Below are 24,349 nucleotides of genomic sequence, written 5' to 3'. Positions count from 1 at the left end.
TACCGCCTTTGGCTGGAATAACTTCAGTGAGACGCTTTTTGTAGCCATCTACCAGTCTTTGACATCGGTCTGAAGATCTGAAGAAAGTTTGCCCCACTCAACACATTTTTTTTTCTACAGTAACTGACTGCTGAAGTGAGAGAAAACAGCATGGTGAGATCAAGAAACTATCTGAGGCCTTCAGAAAGAAGATTGAAGACCAGAGGTGGGCAAACCGGTCCTCAAGGGCCGCGGTGGGTCCTGGTCTTTCTTACAACTGATACAGCACAGGCAGTTTAACCAATGAGGGGCGCGGGGTAACAAGAAGCACCTGACTGCAATCAACTGATTGCACTTGTAAGACACCAGATTGGTGAAAAAGTGTCCTCTGGATGGGTTGCAACGAAAACCCGCACCCACTGCGGCCCTTTGTGGAATAGTTTGCCCACCCCTGTTGTAGACGCTTATGAGTCTGGTAAGGGATTTCAAAAGATCTCAAAAGAAAATAAAATCAGCTATTCCGCTGTCTGGAAAATAATCTACAAGTGGAGGAAATTCAAAACAACTGCCAACATGCTCAGGTCTGGCCGTCCAAACAAGTTCACCATGAGAGCAGACAGCAAGATGCTAACAGAAGACTCCAAAAATCCTAAAATGTCATCATGGGACCTACGGCAGGCTCTTGCTACTGTTGATGTGAAAGTGCATGCCTCTACAATCAGAAAAAGACATCACAAGTTTAACCTTCATGGGAGGTGTGCAAGGAGGAAACCGTTGTTCTCCAAGAAGAACATGAAGGCCAGAGTGAAGTTTGCCAGAGTGAATGTAGACAAAGACCAGGACTTCTCTTCTGGGATAATGTTCTTTGGACAGATGAATCTATAATTGAATTATTTGGACACCAGAACAGAGGACAATGTTTGGCGTAAACCCAATTCAGAACAGCATTCCAGGAAAAGAACCTCAGACCATGGAGGTAGAAGCGTCGTGGTTTGGGGGTGCTTTGCTGCAGCAGGACCTGGCCAGCTAACCATCATAGAATGCCCCATGAATTCTATCGTGTATCAGAGGTTGCTTGAGGACCATGTGAGATCATCTGTGAAAAAATTAAAGCTGAAGCAAAACTGGAACCTGCAACATGACAATGACCCAAAACATACCAGTAAATCCACCAAGGGGCTGACTGAAATGGAGAGTCCTGGAATGGCCGAGTCAAAGCCCAGCTCTTAATCCCATTGAGATGCTGTGGGGTAACTTGAAACGAGCTGTACATGCAAGAAACCCCTCAAACATCTCACAGTTGAAAGTATTCTGCATTGATGAGTGGGGCAAACTTTCTTCAGACCGATGTCAAAGACTTGTAGATGGCTACAAAAAGCGTCTCACTGAAGTTATTTCAGCCAAAGGGGGTAACAATAGCTATTAGATGGTAGGGTGTCCTTTTTCCTCATTTAGAATTTACATTTTTTGTTGATAAATTTGGTTTAATGAGTAAAACAATGTTAATTTTTGTTGTTTACCTGCAATTAAATCACTTTCTTTTCCGGAGATAAAACAAGATCAGACATTGATATGTGAACATTTCTTAATAAAGAATGGAATATTTAATGGGGTGTCCTTATTTTTTTCACATGACTGTTAGTGTTCCCTCATAATTGGGATTCCTATTATGCTTTTTTCCTTCTTCATGATGCATTTTTTTTACTTGTCCGATTTATAGTCCGAAAAATGTAGGATTGAATGTGTTGGTTTGTGACAAATCACACCTTGGCCAATTCTTGACACTGGTTCTGACACTCTGCTGTGTTGCTGCTCCATGGTGGAACCTACCAACAAAGTTGACATGTTGAAACAAATCACATCCATGCACAAACAGGATGTCATTTGGTACCTTTGGGCACGGCCGCCATGTTGTTGGTAGTCCAGCTGTTTCTGCGGCTGATCTCATCAAAACTGCTCTCTGCGCAGAGCGAGACCAAGAAATCGATGAGTACGACAGACAAGATGTTTGGTCGTGAAGAATCAGCAAATCTTTTGAAGTGGCCATTGAAGTCGCAGCGGGAAGGAAGTCCGTAAATTGCCAAGCTAGACGATAAGAAGTCGGGAGGTCTTGAGATGACCCCGTAGTTTCTTGGGTGAGGGTTCTTTTGTTTGGGCTGACTCTGTCTCCACTAGATTGTGAGTTGTGTCCCAGCAGTGCGACCTATCCCCCCCTTACCCCCCGCCTACTTCCTGTGCCATTGCAGCTGCTTCCTGCCCAAAACGGCCTGTTGAGTTTAGGATTCATCAGTTGAGGCCAGTGTTGTGCCAAGGAACCCGCTTTAGACTCATGAAACTATTTAACACGGCTCTGAACTCTCAGCACATTGTTTCTTGTAGCCTCCGTTGTTGTTTGGTTGCGATAAGATGAGAATTTGGTGGCTAAGCTCAGACTGCATGTGACTGATGAGATGTATAATCACAGTTGGAAAATACAGCGGGATCTCAAAAGGTTACTGTTTGTACAGAGCGGGTTCTTGTTAGGTTTTGTGGCTTTTTGTAAGTTCGTGGGTCATTCCAGAAGTGGAGGATATTTTATCTTCTTAATTTTTTTTCTGTTTTCATAAATAATAGGGAATAAACTATCAAAAGTTTGATTAGCTTAGCTTACAGATGATTTTAAATATTTTATTACTTGTATAGTTTAGACAGTTACATGATTGAGGTTTGTAATAGTGTTGCAATTGTATTAAAATTAGCTTTTCCTCTATAGTAGAAGCTAGCTATTACTGCTTTCTGGTACATTTAGTTAATAGAGGTAATAAACTAGCTATCGTTCGATTAGCTCATATCATATAATTGGCGTAGTCACAGTAACAGGGTTTCAAGAACCTAATAATCTTAGCTTTTCCTTGGGAGTAGAAGTTAGCTGTTTAGCTAGCTGTTACTGCTGACAAAGACGACAGACTTGTTTTGTTTGATTCAATTTTGTCGTGAGGAGTTGGACAAGAGGAAAGAATGCATTTTTATGTGTACTCCAGACATATATGTTTTTTTTTTAAATATATATTTTCAAGCATTCTTTTCACTTAATTTCTTTTTGACTTTGATCTCAGGACAAATTTACTCAGAAACTGCATGTTTTAGTATTTTGAATGTGGATTCTAAGAGTGTAACAGTGTTTGTATTTGTCCTAAACCATCTAAAGCTTGATTAAGCCATCTTAAAAATGATGTTAAAATATTTTATTACATTTCTGTTGTATTTAAGACATTTAGCATGATAACAGTAACATGATTGCAGGTAACAGGGTTGTAATTGTATTAATATTAGCTTTTTCTCTGAAGTTGAAGCTAGCTGTTACTGCTTCGTGCTACAATTTTATTAATAAGTACTGTAAATTCCGGACTATAAGCCGCTACTTTTTTCTCTCCCTCAGTATCCTGCGGCTTATCGTCTAGCGCGGCTTATTTGTTGATTTATTTGGGTTAATAGGTAACACTTTATTTGAGAGCGGCGTCATAAGACCATCATAATTATAACACTATCAAGGGCATTAATGTATGCTTATGACAGATGTCATTGTCATCCGGCAAACTATGTCACTAACTCCATTTATGTCCAGTTCGGATCTTTTAAACTATTCAAAAGTGAGATAATTTGCCGATGACACAAAATGACATCTGTCATAAGGATTCATTAATGCTCATGGCAGTGTCATGTCATAATTATGATAGTCTTAGGGCATGACTGTCAAATAAAATGATACCAAATATGTCTTATAAATCTTATGACCATCATAATAATGACATGACACTATCATAAGCATACTGAATGCTTATGACAAATGTTATGAAGTGTCATCCTGCAAACTATGTCACTATCTCCATTTATGTTCAGCTCAGATCTTTTACATCCATTCAAAAGTGAGATAATTTGCCGGATAACACTAAATGACATCTGGTATAAGCATTAATTATTTGTCAGAACAGTGTCATGTCATAATTATGATTGTCTAATGACAGTTTTATGGCGCCACTTTCAAATAAAGAGTTACCAAATACCATATCTAGCAATAAATGAAACAACTGGAACAGTAACTGAAGAAATAATTTGCATAGAACATGGATTTTGATTGTTATTTACATCTGTAGTGCTCCAATGCATGCTAGGAGGCATGTTGGATGACAGCAGTGTTGACAGCAGGTGGAGCAGTGATGGGCAAATTAAGCTTCTCGAAGCAATGAAGTTTTTCAGCCCATTGGTTCAAAGCTTCATGGTGGTTCATTTGGTCTTATGACAGTCTTACGGTGCCGCTGTCAAATAAAGTGTTACCAGTTACTATATTTTGGTGTAACTATTCCATAATACAGTGATGAGTGTTGCGGCTTATAGTCCAGTGTGGCTTATCTGTGAACAAATGCCGTTTTTGTGTCAAATTTGGTGGGTGCGGCTTATAGTCAGGTGCGCCTTATAGTCCAAAAATTATGGTAATAAACTAGCAAATGTTTGATTAGCTCAGCCTACAGATCAATGGTAAATTTTGTCTTGTAAACATCATATTCTTGGCATCTTCACAGTCAGAGTTGCAGCGTTTCAAATATGTCGTATTGTTAGCTTTTCTTTGGGAGGTGAAGCTAGCAAAAGTACGCTAGCTTAAATGCTGTATAATGCCAATGTTTACAAAAATTGGCTAACTTGCATAGCAAAAGCTTGCTATCTCAAATGTGATATAATGCTAATGTTTACAACAATTGGCTAACTTGCATAGCAAAAGTCCGCTAGCTTAAATGCTATACAATGCTAATGTTTAAAACAATTGGCTGACTTGCATAGAAAAAGTCCGCTGGCTTAAACGCTACGTCATGCTAATGCTTACCAGATAGTTTCTGGTGCGCACGAGAAACAATCTGGTGCGCACCATATTGCTTAAATTAATTTTATTTCTGTCGATGTCCTTTTAGGGGCTCCATACATCCCTACAAAAAATTGTGTGTCTTCTATTTTTGCACATAAACTATGAATTAAAGAATGTTAGAACATTAAAAACACAAATTCACAAGCTTGATGTTTTCCTCTATTTATTTTGCCCTGAAATAACAGCTGCTTTTTAGTTTTAGCCAAGAGAACAAACTTTCGACTAACTTTCAAATACTTTGATAAAGCCTTTTGGTTTTCCTTTTTTACGGAACTGAACCATGACCCCGCGTTCTGTGGAGTGGTACGTAACGAACTGTGACTTGTGTTTACCGTTACACCTCTAGTGGATTATTATAAATGTAAAGGGTGGGATGCAAAATGTCCTTCAATTCTGAAATTTCCCAGACATGAACTGTATTATATTGATCACCAGTAAAAATTTATGGCAAATAGAAACCAGTCTTACCAGCTTTGACCTGAAGTCGAGGCTGTGGCGGAGGTGGAGGAGGCGGCGTATTGGTAGAGGCCGTTGTAGAGTATGAAAAAGTTGGACTACCTGATAGAAAAATCAAGGTTGTTAATGTTCTACTTAGTCTGATACAAATGTAGTCCACAAATTGTTTTAAAAAAAAAAACCTTGTTAGAGATGACTAAAAGGAGTGGCCTTACTCTGCCGGAGGTAATTGAGGTGCGAGAGCAGGATGTCGGCATTGTAGGCAGACGTGAGGTGCATCATGTCCTCTTTGGTCAACTTGCACAGGGCCTTGCCGTCCAGTGCTTGGAATAGCATGACGTTCACTTCCTCCAGGACATACTCTTTGATGGCCCAGTCCAGCCACTGACGCACATGATCCTGGGTCCACATCTCAGGGTCTGATAGTGGAAGGGTAGATGATTTGTCAAGTCTTAGCGGCTAAAAGCTGGATGTCGGAAATTGAACGATAAATGAATGATTAAAGATGGGTCTTTTCTGCAGAATTGTTTGTTGTTCAACTCAGTCACTGACAGTCAGATCCTATTGAACTGGGAGAAATGGCAGCCAACAATCATGTTTTTATGCCGTTGATGGTGATACATAATATTTTAATTTGGACTAAGAAAGACGGGCAGTGACTAATCATGGGTATTAGTAGTGTTGTTTTTTTGCTCCCGATCCGATCCTGATCATTTTAGTTTGAGTATCTGCCGATCCCGATATTTCCCGATCCGATTGCTTTTTTTTGCTCCCGATTCAATTCCAATCATTCCCGATATTTTTTCCCGATCATATACATTTTGGCAATGCATTAAGAAAAAAATGAATACAACTCGGACGAATATATACATTCAACATACAGTACATAAGTACTGTATTTGTTTATTATGACAATAAATCCTCAAGATGGCATTTACATTATTAATTTTTTCTTTGAGAGGGATCCACGGATAGAAAGACTTGTGACTTTGTATATTGTGACTAAATACTGCCATTTGTTGAGCTTTCAGTAAATGATACTGCAGCCATTCAACCCAAATGCATGATGGGAAGTGGACCCATGACTGTGCATAGTGCTACCAATGGATATATCTTCTCTGCGTTGGGAAATAACATAAGATGTTAAGAAGAAGAATTGCTACCTTTCTTCCCCACATTGCTTCCCATTATATTTCTAATCGCAGGGAGAGGGATTGTAAGGCTATAGCCTATTAAAAAAAAGGCTCCAAAGGCTGCTAAAATGCACTCTACTCATTTAACGCTGTCTTTTATCTCTCCAAATGGGTTAAACAGCGCCATTACAGATTGAGCGCGACAATGCGTGAGTGGGTCGTGCAACGCATGCATTAGTTGCGTTAAATATTTAATGTGATACATTTTAACAAAATTAATCACCGCCATTATCGGTACCTTAAGCCTAAATTAAAGAATCTGGATGAGTGTAACATATTATGTCTGTAACATTAAATACATTAAAAAAAAAAGCATGGCCGATATTTTTTTGCCGATTCCAATACTTTGAAAATGACGTGATCGGACCCGCTGCAGGGGCAGAGCTAGAAAAATATTGATGTGGTTGCGATATGAGGCCAGAAACCTTTTGAGATCAGCTCTTTAATACATCTCACATTTAACCTAATCATTTCCAATGTACATAAAGAAATAAAAAATAACAAATTAGTTTTTTTTTCTTCTCAACACTCCTCAGCCTCCCCGGTAAAGTCTATCCAGGGGTGGTGGAGAGGAGGGTCCGTAAGGAAGTCGAATCTCAGATTCAGGAGGAGCAGTGTGGTTTTCGACCCGGCCTTCGAATAGTGAACCAGCTCTTAACTCGGCAGGGTCCTCAAGGGTGCATGGGAGTTCGCCCAACCAGTCTACGTGAGTTTTGTGTATTTGGAGCAGGCGTTCGACCGTGTGCCTCAGGGAGTCCTGTGGTAGGTGTTCCGGGAGTTCGGGGTACCGAGCCCCTTGGTAAGGGCTGTTCAGTCCCTGTACGACCGGTGTCATAGTTTGGTCCGCATTGTCGGCAGTAAGTCGAATTCGTTCCTGGGTTCCCCTTTGTCACTGATTCTGTTCATAAATTTTATGGACAGAATTTGTAGGCGCACCCGAAGCGTTGAGTGGGTCCGGTTTGATGGCCTCAGCGTTGCGTCTCTGCTTTTTGCAGATGATGTGGTGCTTTTGGCTTCATCAAGCCGTGACCTCCAACTCTCACTAAGGCGGTTAGCAGCCAAGTGGGAAGTGGTTGGGATGAAGATCAGCACCTCCAAATCGGATACCATGGTCCTCAATCGGAAAAGGGTGGCATGACCTCTCCGGGTCGTGGATGAGATCCTGCCCCAAGTGGAGGATTTCAAGTGTCTTGGGGTCTTGTTCACAAGTGAGGGTAGGAGTGAGAGGGAGATCGACAGGTGGATCGGTGCAGCATCTGCAGTGATGCGGACTCTAGTGGTGAAGAAGGAGCTGAGCTGAAAGGCAAAGCTCTCGACTGACCAGTCGATCTACGTTCCTACCCCAACCTGTAGTAACGAGCTGCGGGTCATGACCGAAAGAACAAGATCCCGGATACAACCGGCCGAAATGAGTTCCCTCCGCAGGGTGTCTGGAGTTTCCCTTAGAGATAGGGTGAGAAGCTCAGTCATCCGGAGGGACTCGAGCCGCTACTTCTCCGCGTTAAGAGGAACCAGTTGAGGCATCTGGTTCGGATGCATCCTGGGCGCCTCCCTGGAGAGGTGTTTCGGGTTGTCCCACTGGCGGGAGGCCCCGGGGACGACCTAGGACACGCTGGAGAGACTATGTCTCTCGGCTGGTCTGGGAACTTCTTGGGATCCCGCCGGAGGAGCTGGTTGAAGTGACTGGGGAGAGGGAAGCCTGGGCTTCCCTGGTAAACTGCTGCCCCTGCGACCCGACCCCGGATTAAGTGGCAGATGATTGATGGATGGATGGACAATTTAGTTTTTATGTGTATGACAATTTTGTTGACGAAACATCAGATTAAAAAAAAATAATAATAATAACAAAATGGGATATTGAAATTATAATCAATTTGTATTTCAATCGAATTACATTCAGTTGTGCTAAACTAATTGTTACACCCCTTGTGTCAACATATGGCAGATATGTGTACATATTGAATCAGTTTGCTAAGAAATAGTAAGTAGACACTACAAAATGGCACAAGCGACTGCTGCTATCGATTATTTTAGTAGTCGATTAATCGATGAGCTAGTTAGTTCGAGTAATCGAGTAATCTGATAAGTAACATGAAAAACTCAAATTAGGTTAGCCTCAAACGGTATAAAAAAATAAATACATGAGGATCTATGTACAACAAAAGAACAATTGGCTAAGTTACATAGCAAAAGTCAGCATTTTATAGCATTTAAGATAGCGAACATTTTTACAATGCTTTTAACAAATGGTTCGGACACATATTCCCACAAAAATCAGCTAAATATACCTATGAACTAAATTTCGAATGCATTAAAAAACATTATTCAAACAAAAACCTAGCTTACATTGGTCTTAACAGGGAGCAGTTGGATTCAGCCATGTGAAATGAGGCAGACCAGAGGGCAGTGTAATCACCCTAATCAATAGAACTAAATGCGAACGCTTTCAAAATAAACCATTAGAACTCTATTTAAACAAATACTCGAAACAACGAAATTTAATTTGAATATTTTTTTTCTAATCGAATACTCGAGTTAATCGATTAATCGTTGCAGCATTACAAGCGAAATTTACAAACTGATAGAGAGGCATAGTTCCATAAGATCTTTTGATTATTATTATTAAAAGGATCTTACTGACACCACTACTTAATTGATGGCAGTAAATTTCAAATTGACCGAAGCTTTATTTATTTATTTTTTTCCATTGGTGCCGACTTGGGTGGTAAAATTGTCGTTTAGGGTGGCAGTTGCCCCCGCATGCCACCCTGGTGAATCCGCCCCAGTGCAGCTGTCAATAGATTTCTATTGTTAAAGAATTATTGCAATAAAGCACATCCTGGGTTTTGGTTTTACTTCTCATCAAATCTTGTTTATGGCAGTGAATGAATGAATCTGCTAAAGTATCATAAATTTGGATTAGTACAAATCAGGTTCATCCTTGGGTGCAATATCTAATCCACAAATAAATGTTTACTTATATTTGGATCAAATAAGATTGAGTCTGGTAACATTTAGTGAAGAAGTGATCTTAAACTTTATCAAATATTAAACGTCCGCGTTTACAGCTTCTATCACAGCCCATTCAAATTGGGTACAACTTTTCCTCTGACACCCATTTTTCTCCTCACATAGTTTCTATAACCAAAGTTGGACTCCCATTTAATATCTTGATAATTGATCATGTCCAGTACAAAAATGTGTCACCCCAGGAAGGGCTGAGTCATTTCCAGTATTAAAACAATGAGTGCACCTTTGCGATGCCCGTAATAGTGTACCGCACATACCGTACTCGCACGTCTTTGCGTTCTTCTCAATTGTTAAGAAACTGTGAGGCAATATCCACGTATTATGACGAAATGAGTGACTCCCTGGCGAGTCTCGTCAGAATGCTCAGATTTAAAGGGGACAGGGGGAAATGTGCGAGTGACTCACTGAAACGCGGAGCAGCAATCAGAAACCAAGACATGGGTTATATTTATAAATGAGTTTGAATCAAAATTCCATTTTTTCCCACACAGTTTCTTGCGTAAGATGAGTTAAAATGGGATAAGTGTGACCTGGTTGAAGTTTGTCATCTATGTGGTTAAAGATTTGACTGCAATTGCTTTTGCAAGTCGAACCGCTCTGCAAAAGAACAGATTTCAAATCGGTGGCGGTGTGATGTCACACCACATTATATTATGCAAGTACTCTCCCATTTTGTGCTTCCTACAACCCATTCACCAATGGTCACGCACGGTCTTAATATAAACACTTCACCCACTCGTCAACGGCCAATCAGAGTAGAGTTTGAATTTGGATCCAAAATGTAATATGTAAATATTTACTGTAATTTTCGGACTATAAACTGCTACTTTTTTCCTTCATTTTGAATCTTGCGGCTTATAGTCCAGTGCTGCTTATTTGTTGATTTATTTGGGTTAATAGGTAACACTTTGTTTGATAGCGGCCTCATAAGACTGTCATAAGACCGTCACACTGATGACATGACACTATCATGGGCATTACTGAATGCTTATGACAGATGTCATTAAGTGTCATCCGGTAAATTATGTCACTTAACTCCATTTATGTCCAGCTCAGATCTTTTACATCCATTCAAAGTAAGATAATTTACCGGATAGGCATTCATTAATGCTCATGACAGTGTCATGTCATGATTATGACAGTCTTATGGCGCCACTTTCATATAAAGTGTTACCAAATACCATAACTAGCACTTAATGAAACAATTGGAACAGTAACTGAATAAGTAATTGGCACAATACATTAATTTTGATTGGTATTTATATATACACACATATATATATACACATATATACATATACACATATATACATATACACACATATATATACACATATGTACATATACACATATATATACATATACACATATATACACACATATATACGTATATATACACCCCCACACACACACATATATAATAGGGCTGTCAAAATGATCGCGTTAATTTTTTAAATTAATCACGTTAAAATATTTGACGCAATTAACGCATGCACTAAATGACCCGCTCGCACATTGCCTCAAACAGATTACAATGAGGCCGTTTATGGACATTAAGAGTGAAGAGAATGCCACCGGCCGCTTGGGGGCAGCGCCGTTCCATACTCATGTTATTTCTTCTAAACGTGGGAGAATTAGTAGTTTTGAGACGTTTATGCTGTATTCACAATGCAATGCAAATTGCTATTTGTGCTCCACACATATTTCGGTAAGTTTTCTTTCTTTTAGTGGCAATTATGTGTCTATGAATGTATATATCAGTCTTGTGTCTTATCTTTCCATTCCAACAATAATTTACAAAAACAATATGGCATATTTTATAGATGGTTTGAATTGCGATTAATTAAGATTAATTAATTTTTAAGCTGTAATTAACTTGATTAAAATTTTTAATCGTTTGACAGCCCTAGTTCTGATATAATTGATTTGGCCTACTTAACCCTTGAGAGTCGAAGGACGCGCCGGCGCGTCCTCAGCGCACGTCGTCTTTGAAGCGCCCTCGCGTTTTAAATACGTCACCCACATGCCGTTGGCTGGTCTCGTTTTAAAGTGCGGAAGTTGCGGTTTACTCTCGTTATTATTTGAAGTCAATCGACCAATTAAAACGTGAGATATTGTCATTTAAGTTTTATTGTTTTATTGTCCTCTCAAAAAAACATTAAAACGCTGCATGGATCATTTGTTTGTGTCTATATTTCCATAATTTCTTGTCCTTTTTCAAAACGGAAGCTCCATGAAAAAACCACAAATCAAACGAACCCTTTTGAAGTCACAGTGGAAGCACAAAATGCGTTTTTTAAATAAATATAACTGCCATGCGAGGTTCCACCGAACGAGAGGAAGGAGTGTTCTGAAGCAGCGAGGTGGCGAGCCGACGGCCGTTTGGATCGAGCAGCGACTTTGTGTGACTTTGAGAATGAACGGAAAACTAAATTTAGCGCAAGCAATTGTGCTATTTGATCAACTTGAGGAAGAGGATGGTCCAAATTCGTCATCATCGTCTTCTTCGGAAGAGTCCTCGAGTGAAGATAGTGACGTATTTGAACACGTGGGTGACGCCATCGACGAGCAGAGGTAAGCAAACTCACTTTTTTTTTTTTTAGGCTGGAAAAAGTTTCTTTTGAAAGTTTCTTTTGATATTGCATGACAAAGTTAATTTTGATGCAATATAAGTGTGTGTTTGTGTATATAATAATAAAATGTGCATATCAGATCAAAGTCGTACGTGAACTGTGTGTATCCAAGGCAGGAATTTATAATTGTGGTGATCTTCTTTCTATATGAAGATTAGGGATGTAGCACATATTCAGCTATGGTATTCTTTCTATTGTCATACATATAGATTTCCATTATTATTTATTGCTGTATATATTTTTATTTTATACTTTATTATTTTCATAAATACTGACTTTTTTTCATGTACATTTATAGTGACAATGAAAGTAAAGTGAAATGAAAATGGAAGGGTGGAAAGAGGACCAACACCCCATGGAAGTGTGGGCTGTGTGATGTCGCCCTGTTTCGAATTCCAGGACGAAACTGCTTTTCGGAGTGGCATGCCTGAAAAAAATTTAACTTGTTTATTGTAAATATTTTTGAAAATACTTTCCCCCCCCCAATGTTATCTATATATATATATACATTTTTTCCCACAATCAGTCTTCTCAATTTGTGTATATAAATGTGTGTTCAAGAAGCTTGATTGTGTGTACATACTTTTCATCAGGTGATGGGCCGCAATACCTAAACTCATAAAGAGATGGCCTTTAAACACTTTGTGTTAGATGTTATATATTTTTTCACTGTTCAGTCTGCTGTATATAACCTGTTTTGACTAGAGCATGTATAAAGGCAAAAAACGCCTATGCTATACCTGTTGTTTATGTTGAATTGTCAAATATAAGACTATTTATTCTAAATTTTTTAGGTTGAATGTTCATCCTAACATGTTGAATAAATATTACAAAGTTTCAAAACGGTTCGTTACGCATGTTTGGTTGTCAATTGGACATCAAAATTAAAAATTTTGACAAAACGATTGTGGAATTTTTGGTCTTTTTGGGCCCAAAATGATGATTTATAATTGGTCAGTGACGGAAACAACAGTTTGGACATGAAGTTCAAGGTGTCACAAAAAAAGGGACCAAACCAGGCCATCGTAAACAATTCTTTCTTTGAAATATAAAGGCAACTTCAAAGGCATGCAAAATCAGACAAAATAGGCCCAGACCTTAAAGGGTTAAAATGAAAAATACAAAAATCTCATTGTTCATGAGATGCGTGTCAATTGTCAGTGTATCAAATACTTGTTCTCCCCACTGTATGTATGTTATTTGTAAGAGTCCTGCTTTAACCATAGGAAAAGTAAGGTCCAGTTGTGGCATGTGTGAGTTAATATATAAAACATAATAAACAACCACAATGGGAGTATATCAGACTCACACATTAAAACTGACACTCAAGATTCCTGTTCTCCGTGTTTAAGCAGCGACAAAGGATATTTTTTTAAAAACTAAAAAACAAGAACAAAGAAAAAAATCTCACTCCGTTTCACCACTTGTTCCCTTAGTTGCGCATACTCCGACAGCCATTCCATCTTAAATAAAACTACATTTCTTTTTTACTTTGGCTTTAGTATCGCTGCCAGTACTTTTCGCAATGATAATAGATTAGCATTTGTGTCTCTTAACTCCGCTGCACTGCTGTTAGCTAGCTAATCTGCACGGTGCGTTTGGGCAGGACACATATACGCAACACTTTCACTGCTATGATTGGCTGCGTAGCGTAAGTGAAGGGAACTGCATCATATTATTGGCTAAACACCTGTTGATTGATTTAATGTTGCAAAATGGTACAGAAAACAATTTTGCTGTCTAATTGAATTATATCAGTTCTAATATTCGATATTAAAATTGTAACTTGGGCTGTCAAAATGATCGCGTTAACGGGCGGTAATTAATTTTTTAAATTAATAACGTTAAAATATTTGATGCAATTAACGCACATGCCCAGCTCAGATTAAAATGACAGCAGTGTTTGTTACTTGTTCCCGGTTTTTTGTTGTTTGGCGCCCTCTGCTGGCGCTTGGGTCCAAATGATTTTATGGGTTTGGGGAGTGAGCATGGTGTAATGACAACAATGGCGAGCTACTAGTTTATTTTTTGATTGAAAATTTTACAAATTTTAATCAAATGAAAACACTAAGAGGGGTTTTAATATAAAATTTCTATAATTTGTACTAACATTTCTTTTAAGAACTAGGAAGATTTAATTTAATTTAAGAATCTCTAAGAGAATGTTAATAATGTTAATGCCATCTGGTTGATTTATTGTTATAAAAAACAAATACATTACTTATGTACCGTATGTTGAATGTATATATCCGTCTTGTCTTATCTTTTCGTTCCAACAATAATTTACAGAAAAATATGGCATATTTTAAAGATGGTTTGAATTGCGATTAATTACGATTAATTAATTTTTAAGCTGTCATTAACTCGATTAAAAATTTTAATCGTTTGACAGCCCTACTAAATATACCTATAAACGAAATTACGAATGCATTCAAAAAACATTAGCTCAAACAAAAACTTGGCAAATGTTGGTCTTAACAGGGAGCAGTTAGATTCAGCCATGTGAAATGAGGCAGACCAGAGGGCAGTGTATCTATCCTAATCAATTAAACAAAATGCAAACACTTTCAAAATAAACTATGTCAACGCCACTTTAATTAAACGAATACTCGAAGCAATAAAATTTAATTCTAATATTTTTTACTAGTCGAATACTCGAGTTAATCGATTAATCATTGCAGCGCTAAAACAATGTCAGATCAATAAAATGTTTAAAGGGTATGAAAACGCAAAGGGGGTGTGAGACATCAATAGAACCGTTATGTGCCAAGATAACAAATATTGATAAAGTTAACAAAAAAATCAATCACATTAATGAGCAATTATCGAAAATAGATTGAAAATGACGAACATTTCCGAAAGTGTTCCGGAAACAGCCGAATGGGGCGGAGACGTCATAACAAGGGAACAAAAGGTCGAGGCAGGTGCCATCGTTGTTTATCGACGAGAGAGTTGCGTTCGTGTTTTATCAAAAAATCGCTAAAATGGTTCAAACCTGTCATGCTATGTGGTTTACAAATAGCCATTTGTCGCAATGTAGTACCCATGAGTTCCTGAACGCGAGAAAAAGAGCTGGACTACGCAGACAATGAGTAAAGTTCGTCAGTGCTAAGAGGGCTAATTTTGCAGACCCAGCCTCTGGCACGGTTTTGTGTGGTGCGCATTTTACACCTGAAAGCTATACAAACTATGGTTAAATGAAATCAGGTTTTGCTAAGAAATTGCTGCTGAAAGCAGATGCGGTGCCCGGTGAAAGAGGACGATGACTGGCTCTGATGAGACCACCTCACCACCCCAGGCAAAGCAAAGGAGGGAAATGGCCAGAGTGAGTACTCTTTTATAATAAAAAACATATCACGCATTGGATATAGGACTGGACACACGTATAAATTATCGCTCGTAAAATATATAGAACAAATCCTCGAATCCCATTCATATTTGTGTCTGTTGGCAGAGCGAAACCGATGATAGCATATTAAATGATAATTATTCTATACATTACTTTATTTTGCGGTCACGGTGTATCAGCTTCACAAAAAGAAATGCAAAACAAACCATTCGGTGATTCTGTTGCCGCCGGTGTTTCATCAGTGTGATTGCTCCCCTGAATGATCCTTTCATTAGGCTGCATTGGCTTTCGTTTGGGCTCAAATTGATAACCCAAATAACCAAAGAAAGGTTCATAACTCTCCTCGTCACCATTAGAAGAATGTTCGTTACGTCGGATTCGTCGCTGCAAATAGAAACAAAATTGTCCACCATCATCGCCGCCATTCAGTACTAAGCACTGAGCCGGTCGTTACCCTATAGTGACGTCACGCACACAATATGCTAGATTTCAGGCATCTCGGGGGCGGGTCCTTTTAGCGTGACAATTGACCTAATTTCTATCATTTTCTTGGTGTTGCGATGTGTGTAATTACACGAAGTGGCATGATATGAATTCAAAAGGCATGCTTTGATGGATAAATGATGGAATATTAGCATTTCCCCAGGTGTTGTCATACCCTTTAAGAAAAAAATGAATAAAACTCGGACGAATATATACATTCAACATGCAGTACATAAGTACTGTGTTTGTTTATTATGACAATCCTCAAGATGGCATTTACATTATTAACATTCTTTCTGTGAGAGGAATTTAAGGATAGAAAGACTTGTAATTCTTAAAGGATAAATGTGACTTTGTATATTGTGACTAAATATTGCCATCTAGTGTATTTGTTGAGCTTTCAGTAAATGATACTGTAGCCATTTAACTTCTGCCCAAATGCATGATGGGAAATGCAATCATGACTGTGCGTCATGGTACCAATTGATATATCTTCTCTGCGTTGGGAAATATAGGGTGTTAAGAAAAAGATCAACTACTACCTTTCTTCCCCACATTGCTTCCCACGATTATTCTAATCGTTGGGAGAGGGATTGTAAGGCTTTTGCCATTTAAAAAAAAAAAAAAAAAGGCTCCAAAGGCTGCCAAAATTCACTCTACTCATTTATCGGTGCCTTTTAGCTCTATATACTGTATGGGTAAAATGGCGCCATTATAGATTGAATGCGACAATGTGTGAGTGGGTCGTGCAGCGCATGCGTGAATTACGTTAAATATTGTAACGTGATAAATGTAAAAAATATTCATTCTCGCCGTTAACGCGATAAATTTGATAACCCTACCTTAAGCTTAAACTGAAGACTCCGGAAGAGTGTAACACATTATGTCTGTAAAGTTAAATACAATTAGAAAACGGTTTAATTAAAAAAAAAATATATATATATATATATTAAAAAAGGCATGTCCGATATTTTTTTGCTGATTCCGATACTTTGAAAATGACGTGATCGGACCCGATCGATCGGGACATCTCTATTAATCAATTAATCGTAGCAGCACTAAAACAATGTCAGATCAATAAAATGTTTAAACATTGCTCAAAAAAGCTCATGTTGTATTATGTTGACGCAAAAAATGTCAGGAAAAGCTGACTAGAACATCTGAACTTTTATCATTCAAAGTAATTACAGTATCAATTTCTAACAATGGTGCAAACATTTTGTCTTGTAAACATTTACCTCCATCTCAAAAACTGACATTTGAAGGACTGTGTAGACTTTTACCATCCGCTGTTGGTCTGCACCTGTATGAAAAAAGTCCACTCACCTGCCGGTACGATGACGCGCTTCTCCTCCGTGGTGGTAATGCTGGGCGGGGTGACATTGGGGGGGCTGACACGAGGCTCCGGGTACGAGGGCTGGTACGCCATGGGGACGCCGTCGTCGCTCATGTGTCGAGAGCGTTTTGTCACGCTGCAGTCAACTGGGGTTTCGTGGCTACAACACATGGAAGAATCCCAGTTCAAATGGATTGGACGCCTATCACTGTCAACCAAATTTATTTATTCTGTCTATTTGTATACTTCACTATTAGTTGACGGGGTTCGGGGGCGATCCATATTGGACCGATTTGAAAAAACTTAAAATTCAAATATTTTGAAAAGCACAGCCACTAGTGGTCTAAAACCAAAACAGGCACCTCCCTTAGGCATATATGAGTCTCATTGAGCAGCGGCATAAAAAAATTCAAAGTCGTTCCATAATAAAATCCTGATTCTTTATTTTTGAAATAAGTATAACAAAACTTAATGCTCAGATTTAACGCCAGATGCACGAAAATCACCAAATAATAATCGCCTATATTTTCAGGATCAATAGCAATATCTAACATATCATATAAGTTTTTGCCAGAAATAACAACTTAAATGTCATGTGTAGAGATACTAAATCCAACATGGCGGCCGTCATAGAGCTTTTTAAGTTGAAAATTCTAGTAAATAAACACTTAAATCGGGGAATTTCTATAGATATTAACGAAAAACGGTTCAGATTCTTAGTTAAAAGCAAAAAACGGACAGTTATCGTTCATGTTAGGTAACTATTTCAAGCCAAAGTTACGGTATTGTGTAATCCAACATGGCGGCCGTCACAAAAGAAAGAGCTTTATAAGTCGAAAGTTCTTGTAAATAATTACTTAAATTCCGGAATTTCCATAGGTACGAACGTAAAACAGTCTAGATTGTTGGTTAAAAGCATAAAATGGGCAGTTAGCGTTCATTTTACGTAACTATTTCAAGCCAAAGTTACGGTATTGTGTAATCCAACATGGCGGCTGTCACTGAACAAAGAGCTTTTTAAGTTGATAGTTCTTGTAAATAAATACTTAAATCCCGGTATTTCTCTTGATATGAACGTAAAACAGTTCAGATTCTTGGTTAAAAGCAAAAAAAAAAAAGGCAGTTATCATTAATTTTACATAAATATTATAAGCAAAGTAACATAATTGTCTAATCCAACATGGCGGCCGCCACCAAAACAAAGAGCTTTTTAAGTTGAACATTTTTCTAAATACAGTAAATGCTTAAGTCGCGAAATTTCTATAGATAAGCACTTAACACAGTCTAGATCCTTGGTTGAAAGCAAAAAACCGGCAGTTATCATTTATTTTACGTAAATATCTAAAGCAAAAGTAACGGTATTGTGTAATGCAACATGGCGGCCGTCGTAGAGCTTTTTAAGTTGAAAATTCTAGTAAATGAATGCTTAAATCGGGGAATTTCTATAGATATGAACGAAGAACGGTTCAGATTCTTGGTTAAAAGCTAAAAACGGACAGTTATCGTTCAATTTACGTAAATATTTCAAGCCAAAGTTACAGTATTATGTAATCCAACATGGCGGCCGTCACAAACGAAAGAGCTTTATAAGTTGAAAGTTCTTGTAAATAAATACTTCAATTCCGGAATTTCTATAGGTACGAACGTAAAACAGTCTAGATTGTTGGTTAAAAGCATAAAATGGGCAGTTAGCGTTCATTTTACGTAACTATTTCAAGCCAAAGTTACGGTATTGTGTAATCCAACATGGCGGCCGCCACCAAAACAAAAAGCTTTTTAAGTTGAAAATTTTTGTAAATACAGTAAATGATTAAGTCACGGAATTTCTATAGATAAGCACTTAAAACAGTCTAGATTCTTGATTAAAAGCAAAAAACGGGCAGTTATCGTTTATTTTATGTAAATATTTCGACCCAAAGGTACACTAATGTAATCCATTCATTTTTATTTTTTTTCCCACAACTTTTCAAAGTGCATGTATGGGGCTAATTCATATAATAATTAACTTGAATCCTCGACCAAATCACTCTTGACACTACTGCCTGCTTGTATGCAGTAAAACCTTTGCCCTGTTTCCACCTAAATCTGGCGTTAGAACGCAGCGTGAGTTTGGGTTATCTCATTCTGCCTGGGTCGGCCCCGCTCCAAAATATATGTAGGACAAAGTGTGTAAATCATGCAAGTGACTCACTGTGGTGTCCGTGAATGTTAGCACTGATTTTCTCAGGGGTATACAGTGGGGCAAATAAGTATTTATTTAACCACTAATTGTGCAAGTTCTCCCACTTGAAAATATTAGAGAGGCCTGTAATTGTCAACATGGGTGAACCTCAACTATGAGAGACATTGTGGGGAAAAAACCCCCAGAAAATCACATTGTTTGATTTTTTTTTAAAGAATTTATTTGCAAATCATGGTGGAAAATAAGTATTTGGTCTATACCTAAAGTTCATCTCAATACTTTGTTATGTACCCTTTGTTGGCAATAACGGAGGCCAAACGTTTTCTGTAATTCTTCACAAGCTTTTCACACAATGTTGCTGGTATTTTGGCCCATTCCTCCATGCAGATCTCTAGAGCAGTGATGGTTTGGGGCTGTTGTTGGGCAACACGGACTTTCAACTCCCTCCTCACCCCGTGGCGTCAAAATGATAACAAGAATAGGGAGAAAAAATCCCAGAACCACACGGGGGGGCCTAGTGAATGACCTACAGAGAGCTGGGACCACAGTAACAAAGGCTACTATCAGTAACACAATGCGCCGCCAGGGACTCAAATCCTGCAATGCCAGACGTGTCCCCCTGCTGAAGAAAGTACATGTCCAGGCCCATCTGCGGTTCGATAGAGAGCATTTGGATGATCCAGAAGAGGACTAGGAGAATGTGTTATGGTCAGATGAAACCAAAATATAACTTTTTGATAGAAACACAGGTTCTCTTGTTTGGAGAACAAAGAATACTGAATTGCACCATATCCACTGTGAAGCATGGGGGTGGAAACATCATGCTTTGCTGCTGTTTTTCTTCAAAGGGACCAGGACGACTGATCTGTGTAAAGGAAAGAATGAATGGGGCCATGTATCGAGAGATTTTGAGTGAAAATCTCCTTCCATCAGCAAGGGCATTGAAGATGAGACGTGGCTGGGTCTTTCAGCATGGCAATGATCCCAAACACACAGCCAGGGCAATAAAGGAGTGGCTTTGTAAGAAGCATTTCAAGGTCCTGGAGTGGCCTAGCCAGTCTCCAGGTCTCAACCCCATTGAAAATATGCGGAGGGAGTTGAAAGTCCGTGTTGCAGAACGACAGCCCCAAAGCATCACTGCTCTAGAGGAGATCTGCATGGAGGAATGGACCAAAATACCAGCAACAGTGTGTGAAAAGCTTGTGAAGAGTTACAGAAAACGTTTGGCCTCTGTAATTGCCAACAAAGGGTACATAACAAAGTATTGAGATGAACTTTTGGTATTGACCAAATACTTATTTTCCACCATGATTTGCAAATAACTTCTTTAAAAATCAAACAATGTGATTTTCTGGGTTTTTTCCACATTCTGTCTCTCCTGTTTTAGGTTTAACCATGTTGACAATTACAGGCCTCTCTAATATTTTCAAGTGGGAGAACTTGCACAATTAGTGGTTGACTAAATACTTATTTTCCGCACTGTATATATTACATTTTTCCATTGGGAGAAAATACATTTACTTTTCACTTGTAAATTTTAAAGCAAGTACTTTTTTACTTGAGTATTTTTCACAGATACTTGTACTTTAATTGAAGTAATTTTATGCACCCATATGTGTACTCATACTTAAGTCAAAAAAAGTGTGTGCAGTACTTAATCCATCACTGTTGGTCAGTCAAACTGTGTGGGCAAAAAAAAAAAGATATTAGAATATCATAGATGGCAGCTTTTGCATTACATGCAAAGCTCTTAGCAATTATGAGTCTTTTGAACCCACTGTCAAATAAAGTGTTTAATTTTTTTTAGATGGGTTTCCATAAAACTGCAATGACTCAAATTTAAAGTGAACAATTAGAGTTGAATCCAGGAATCCATCAATGGAAAAACCCCATCCTCTCCCTGTCGGCCACCTGAGGCCCACCCTAACTCACTTGGTTCCGTTGACGTGCTCGCCCCTCTTCTGCACGGCGGTGGACTGCCATTCAGGTTCAGCGTGCTCGGGACTTTGCTTGAATCCGCCCGGCGACGTCATCTCCGCCTTCATGTGCATGGCGGCGTTGTACGGCGGCTCGTATATGGGCTGGTCCTCGCTCACCACAGACAGCGCTTCCTGTGCGACACGGCCACTGGGTCAGTGGCTATTTTAACACATTTCCTGATTACCTGAAGTCTTGTTTTGGTTGTCATTTGTGTCTTCCTTAGGCGACGTGTCAATGCAAATTTTTAGGTTTGAGATGACGGGTCTTTAGAAAGCATCACTAGTCTTTAACCACATTTGCTGATGTCGTTAGGGTTGGGTTTGCGGTGAGAGTAGGCTTGGCCAACCCAGATTGAAGTCCCGGAGTGAAACTCTTAAGACGGCTCGGCGCATCGATGCGCCTGCGCCACTGCGACGAAGGCCGGAGCCTGAGAAGTGTGTTTGTTTAGAGGAGCCCGCCATTGTCTTTCGGGCCTCGTACGTCAGCGCTGTGCTTTTTCAGCGGCCGACAGGAAACCCGGCCGCCATGTGCGGCAGAACCTTTTGGCACCGGCCCACGGAGAGGAAGTCGAAAAGATGTGGGTCATTAGAAATGTGCAAAACACCCCGTGGTCAAGGGTGGCGTGAGGGAGGCGAGGTCAGCGGACAGCGAGGTCATTATTGTTGTTGATTTTTCTCCTAGCTTCATTGTGGTAAAATGAATTCATTGACGGCATCGACGGTGATGGACGTCCAATCTATTTGAACTGGGAGAGACTGGCAGGGTTCGGGTAAGTGTTATGGTTGGGCGGTCCAAAGAGATTGGGCATCTATAGGCGTCAAAGGCACTGAAACATACAGTGGTATGAAAAAGTATCTGAACCTTTTGGAATTTCTCACATTTCTGCATAAAATCCCCATCAAATGTGATCTGATCTTTGTCAAAATCACACAGATGAAAAAACAGTGTCTGCTTTAACTAAAACCACCCAAACATTTATAGGTTTTCATTAGAGATGTGCCGATCAATAGGGTCCGATCACGTCATTTTCAAAGTCTCGGAATCGGCAAAAAAATATCGGACATGCCTTTTTTAAATATATGTATATATATATATTTCTTTTTAATTAAATTGTTTTCTAATTGTATTTAACGTTACAGACATAATATGTCACACTCATCCAGAGTCTTTAGTTTAGGCTTAAGGTAGGGTTATCAAATTTATCCCTTTAACGGCGGTAATTTTTTAAAAAATTTATCACGTTAAAATGTTCAACGCAGTTAACGCATGCGTTGCACGACCCACTTACGCATTGTCGCATGCAATCTGTAATGGCGCCGTTTTACTTAAATACAGAGCTAAAAGGTAGCGTAAAATGAGTAGAGTGAATTTTGGCAGCCTTTGGAGCATTTTTTTAATTGGCTAAAGCCTTACAATCCCTCTCAATGTGGGGACGAAAAGTAGTAATTGATGTTTTTCTTAACACCCTATGTTATTTCCCAACGCAGAGAAGATATGTCAATTGGTACCACTACGCACAGTAATGGGTGCACTTCCGATCATGCTTTTGGGCACAACAGTTAAATGGCTACAGTATCATTTACTGAAAGCTCAACAAATACACTAGATGGCAATATTTAGTCACAATATACAAAGTCACATTTATCCTTTAAGAATTACAAGTCTTTCTATCCGTGGATCCCTCTCACAGAAAGAATGCTAATAATGTAAATGCCATCCTGATGATTTATTGTCATAATAAGCAAATACAGTACTTATGTACTGTACGTTGAATGTATATATTCGTCCGAGTTTTATTCATTTTTTTCTTAATGCATTGCCAAAATGTATATGATCGGGAAAAATTATCGGGAATGATTGGAATTGAATCGGGAGCAAAAAAAAAAGCAATCGGATCGGGAAATATCGGGATCGGCAGATACTCAAACTAAAACGATCGGGATCAGATCGGGAGCAAAAAACATGATCGGAACAACCCTAGTTTTTATATTTTAATGAGGATAGTATGCAAATAATGGCAGACGGGGAACAAATAAGCAAGTGAACCATCACATTAAATATTTTGTGGCCCCTCCTTTGGCAGTAATAACTTCAACCAGACGCTTCCTGTAGCTGCAGATAAGTCTGGCACATCGATCAGGACTAATCTTGGCGCATTCTTCTCTACAAAACTGCTGTAGTTCAATCAGATTCCTGGGATGTCTGACAGGAATTGCTGACTTTAGGCCGTGCCACAGCATATCAATGGGGTTCAAGTCTGGACTTTGACTTGCCTACTCCAGGGCATGTATTTAGTTCTTCTGAAACCATTCTGAAGTTGACTTACTTCTGTTTTTTGGATCATTGTCTTGATGCAGCATCCATCCTCTTTTCAGCTTCAACTGTCTGACAGACGGCCTCAGGTTTTCCTGCAAAAGATCCTGATAAAGTTTTGAATTCATTCTTCCATTGATGATTGCAAGTTGTCCAGGCCCTGAGGCAGCAAAACAGCCCCAAATCATGATGCTCCCTCAACCATGCTTCACGGTGGGGATGAGGTGTTGATGTTAGTGAGCTGTTCCATTTTTCCTCCACACATGACGTTGTGTGTTACTCGTAAACAATTCAACTTAGGTTTCATCCGTCCACAAAATATTTTGCCAAAATTTCTGTGGAGTGTCCAAGTGCCTTTGGGAACGTTAAACGAGCAACAATGTTTTTTTTTTATAGAGCAGTGGCTTCCTCTGTGGAGTCCTCCCATAAACACCATTCTTGGCCATAGTTTTACATATAGTTGATGAGTGCACAGAGATATTGGACTGTGCCAGTGATTTCTGTAAGTCTGTAGCAGA

General features: G+C 39.0%; 1 protein-coding gene across 5 annotated transcripts in view; it reads right to left on the bottom strand.

The window, feature by feature from the left end:
- The window catches only part of LOC130915017 (Friend leukemia integration 1 transcription factor-like), a 52,374-nt gene that overhangs the window by 7,699 nt on the left and 20,326 nt on the right, over positions 1 to 24,349 (bottom strand). For 3 of the 5 annotated variants that reach the window (XM_057834680.1, XM_057834682.1, XM_057834681.1), the window contains exons 2-7: positions 21,471 to 21,649; positions 17,347 to 17,516; positions 5,548 to 5,751; positions 5,345 to 5,434; positions 1,871 to 1,939; positions 1,746 to 1,805 (exon numbers count right to left, since the gene is read on the bottom strand). In XM_057834680.1, coding sequence (XP_057690663.1) covers positions 1,746 to 1,805; positions 1,871 to 1,939; positions 5,345 to 5,434; positions 5,548 to 5,751; positions 17,347 to 17,516; positions 21,471 to 21,649 — 772 coding nt within the window. The remainder of the gene's footprint in view (positions 1 to 1,745; positions 1,806 to 1,870; positions 1,940 to 5,344; positions 5,435 to 5,547; positions 5,752 to 17,346; positions 17,517 to 21,470; positions 21,650 to 24,349) is intronic. The other 2 variants (XM_057834684.1, XM_057834685.1) reach the window with 1 other exon arrangement.

The sequence above is a fragment of the Corythoichthys intestinalis genome, chromosome 4, assembly GCF_030265065.1.
Source record: "Corythoichthys intestinalis isolate RoL2023-P3 chromosome 4, ASM3026506v1, whole genome shotgun sequence".
Taxonomy (NCBI): domain Eukaryota; kingdom Metazoa; phylum Chordata; class Actinopteri; order Syngnathiformes; family Syngnathidae; genus Corythoichthys; species Corythoichthys intestinalis.
The sequence above is the reverse complement of the archived record's forward strand: the minus strand, read 5'-3'. Positions and strand labels throughout refer to the sequence as shown.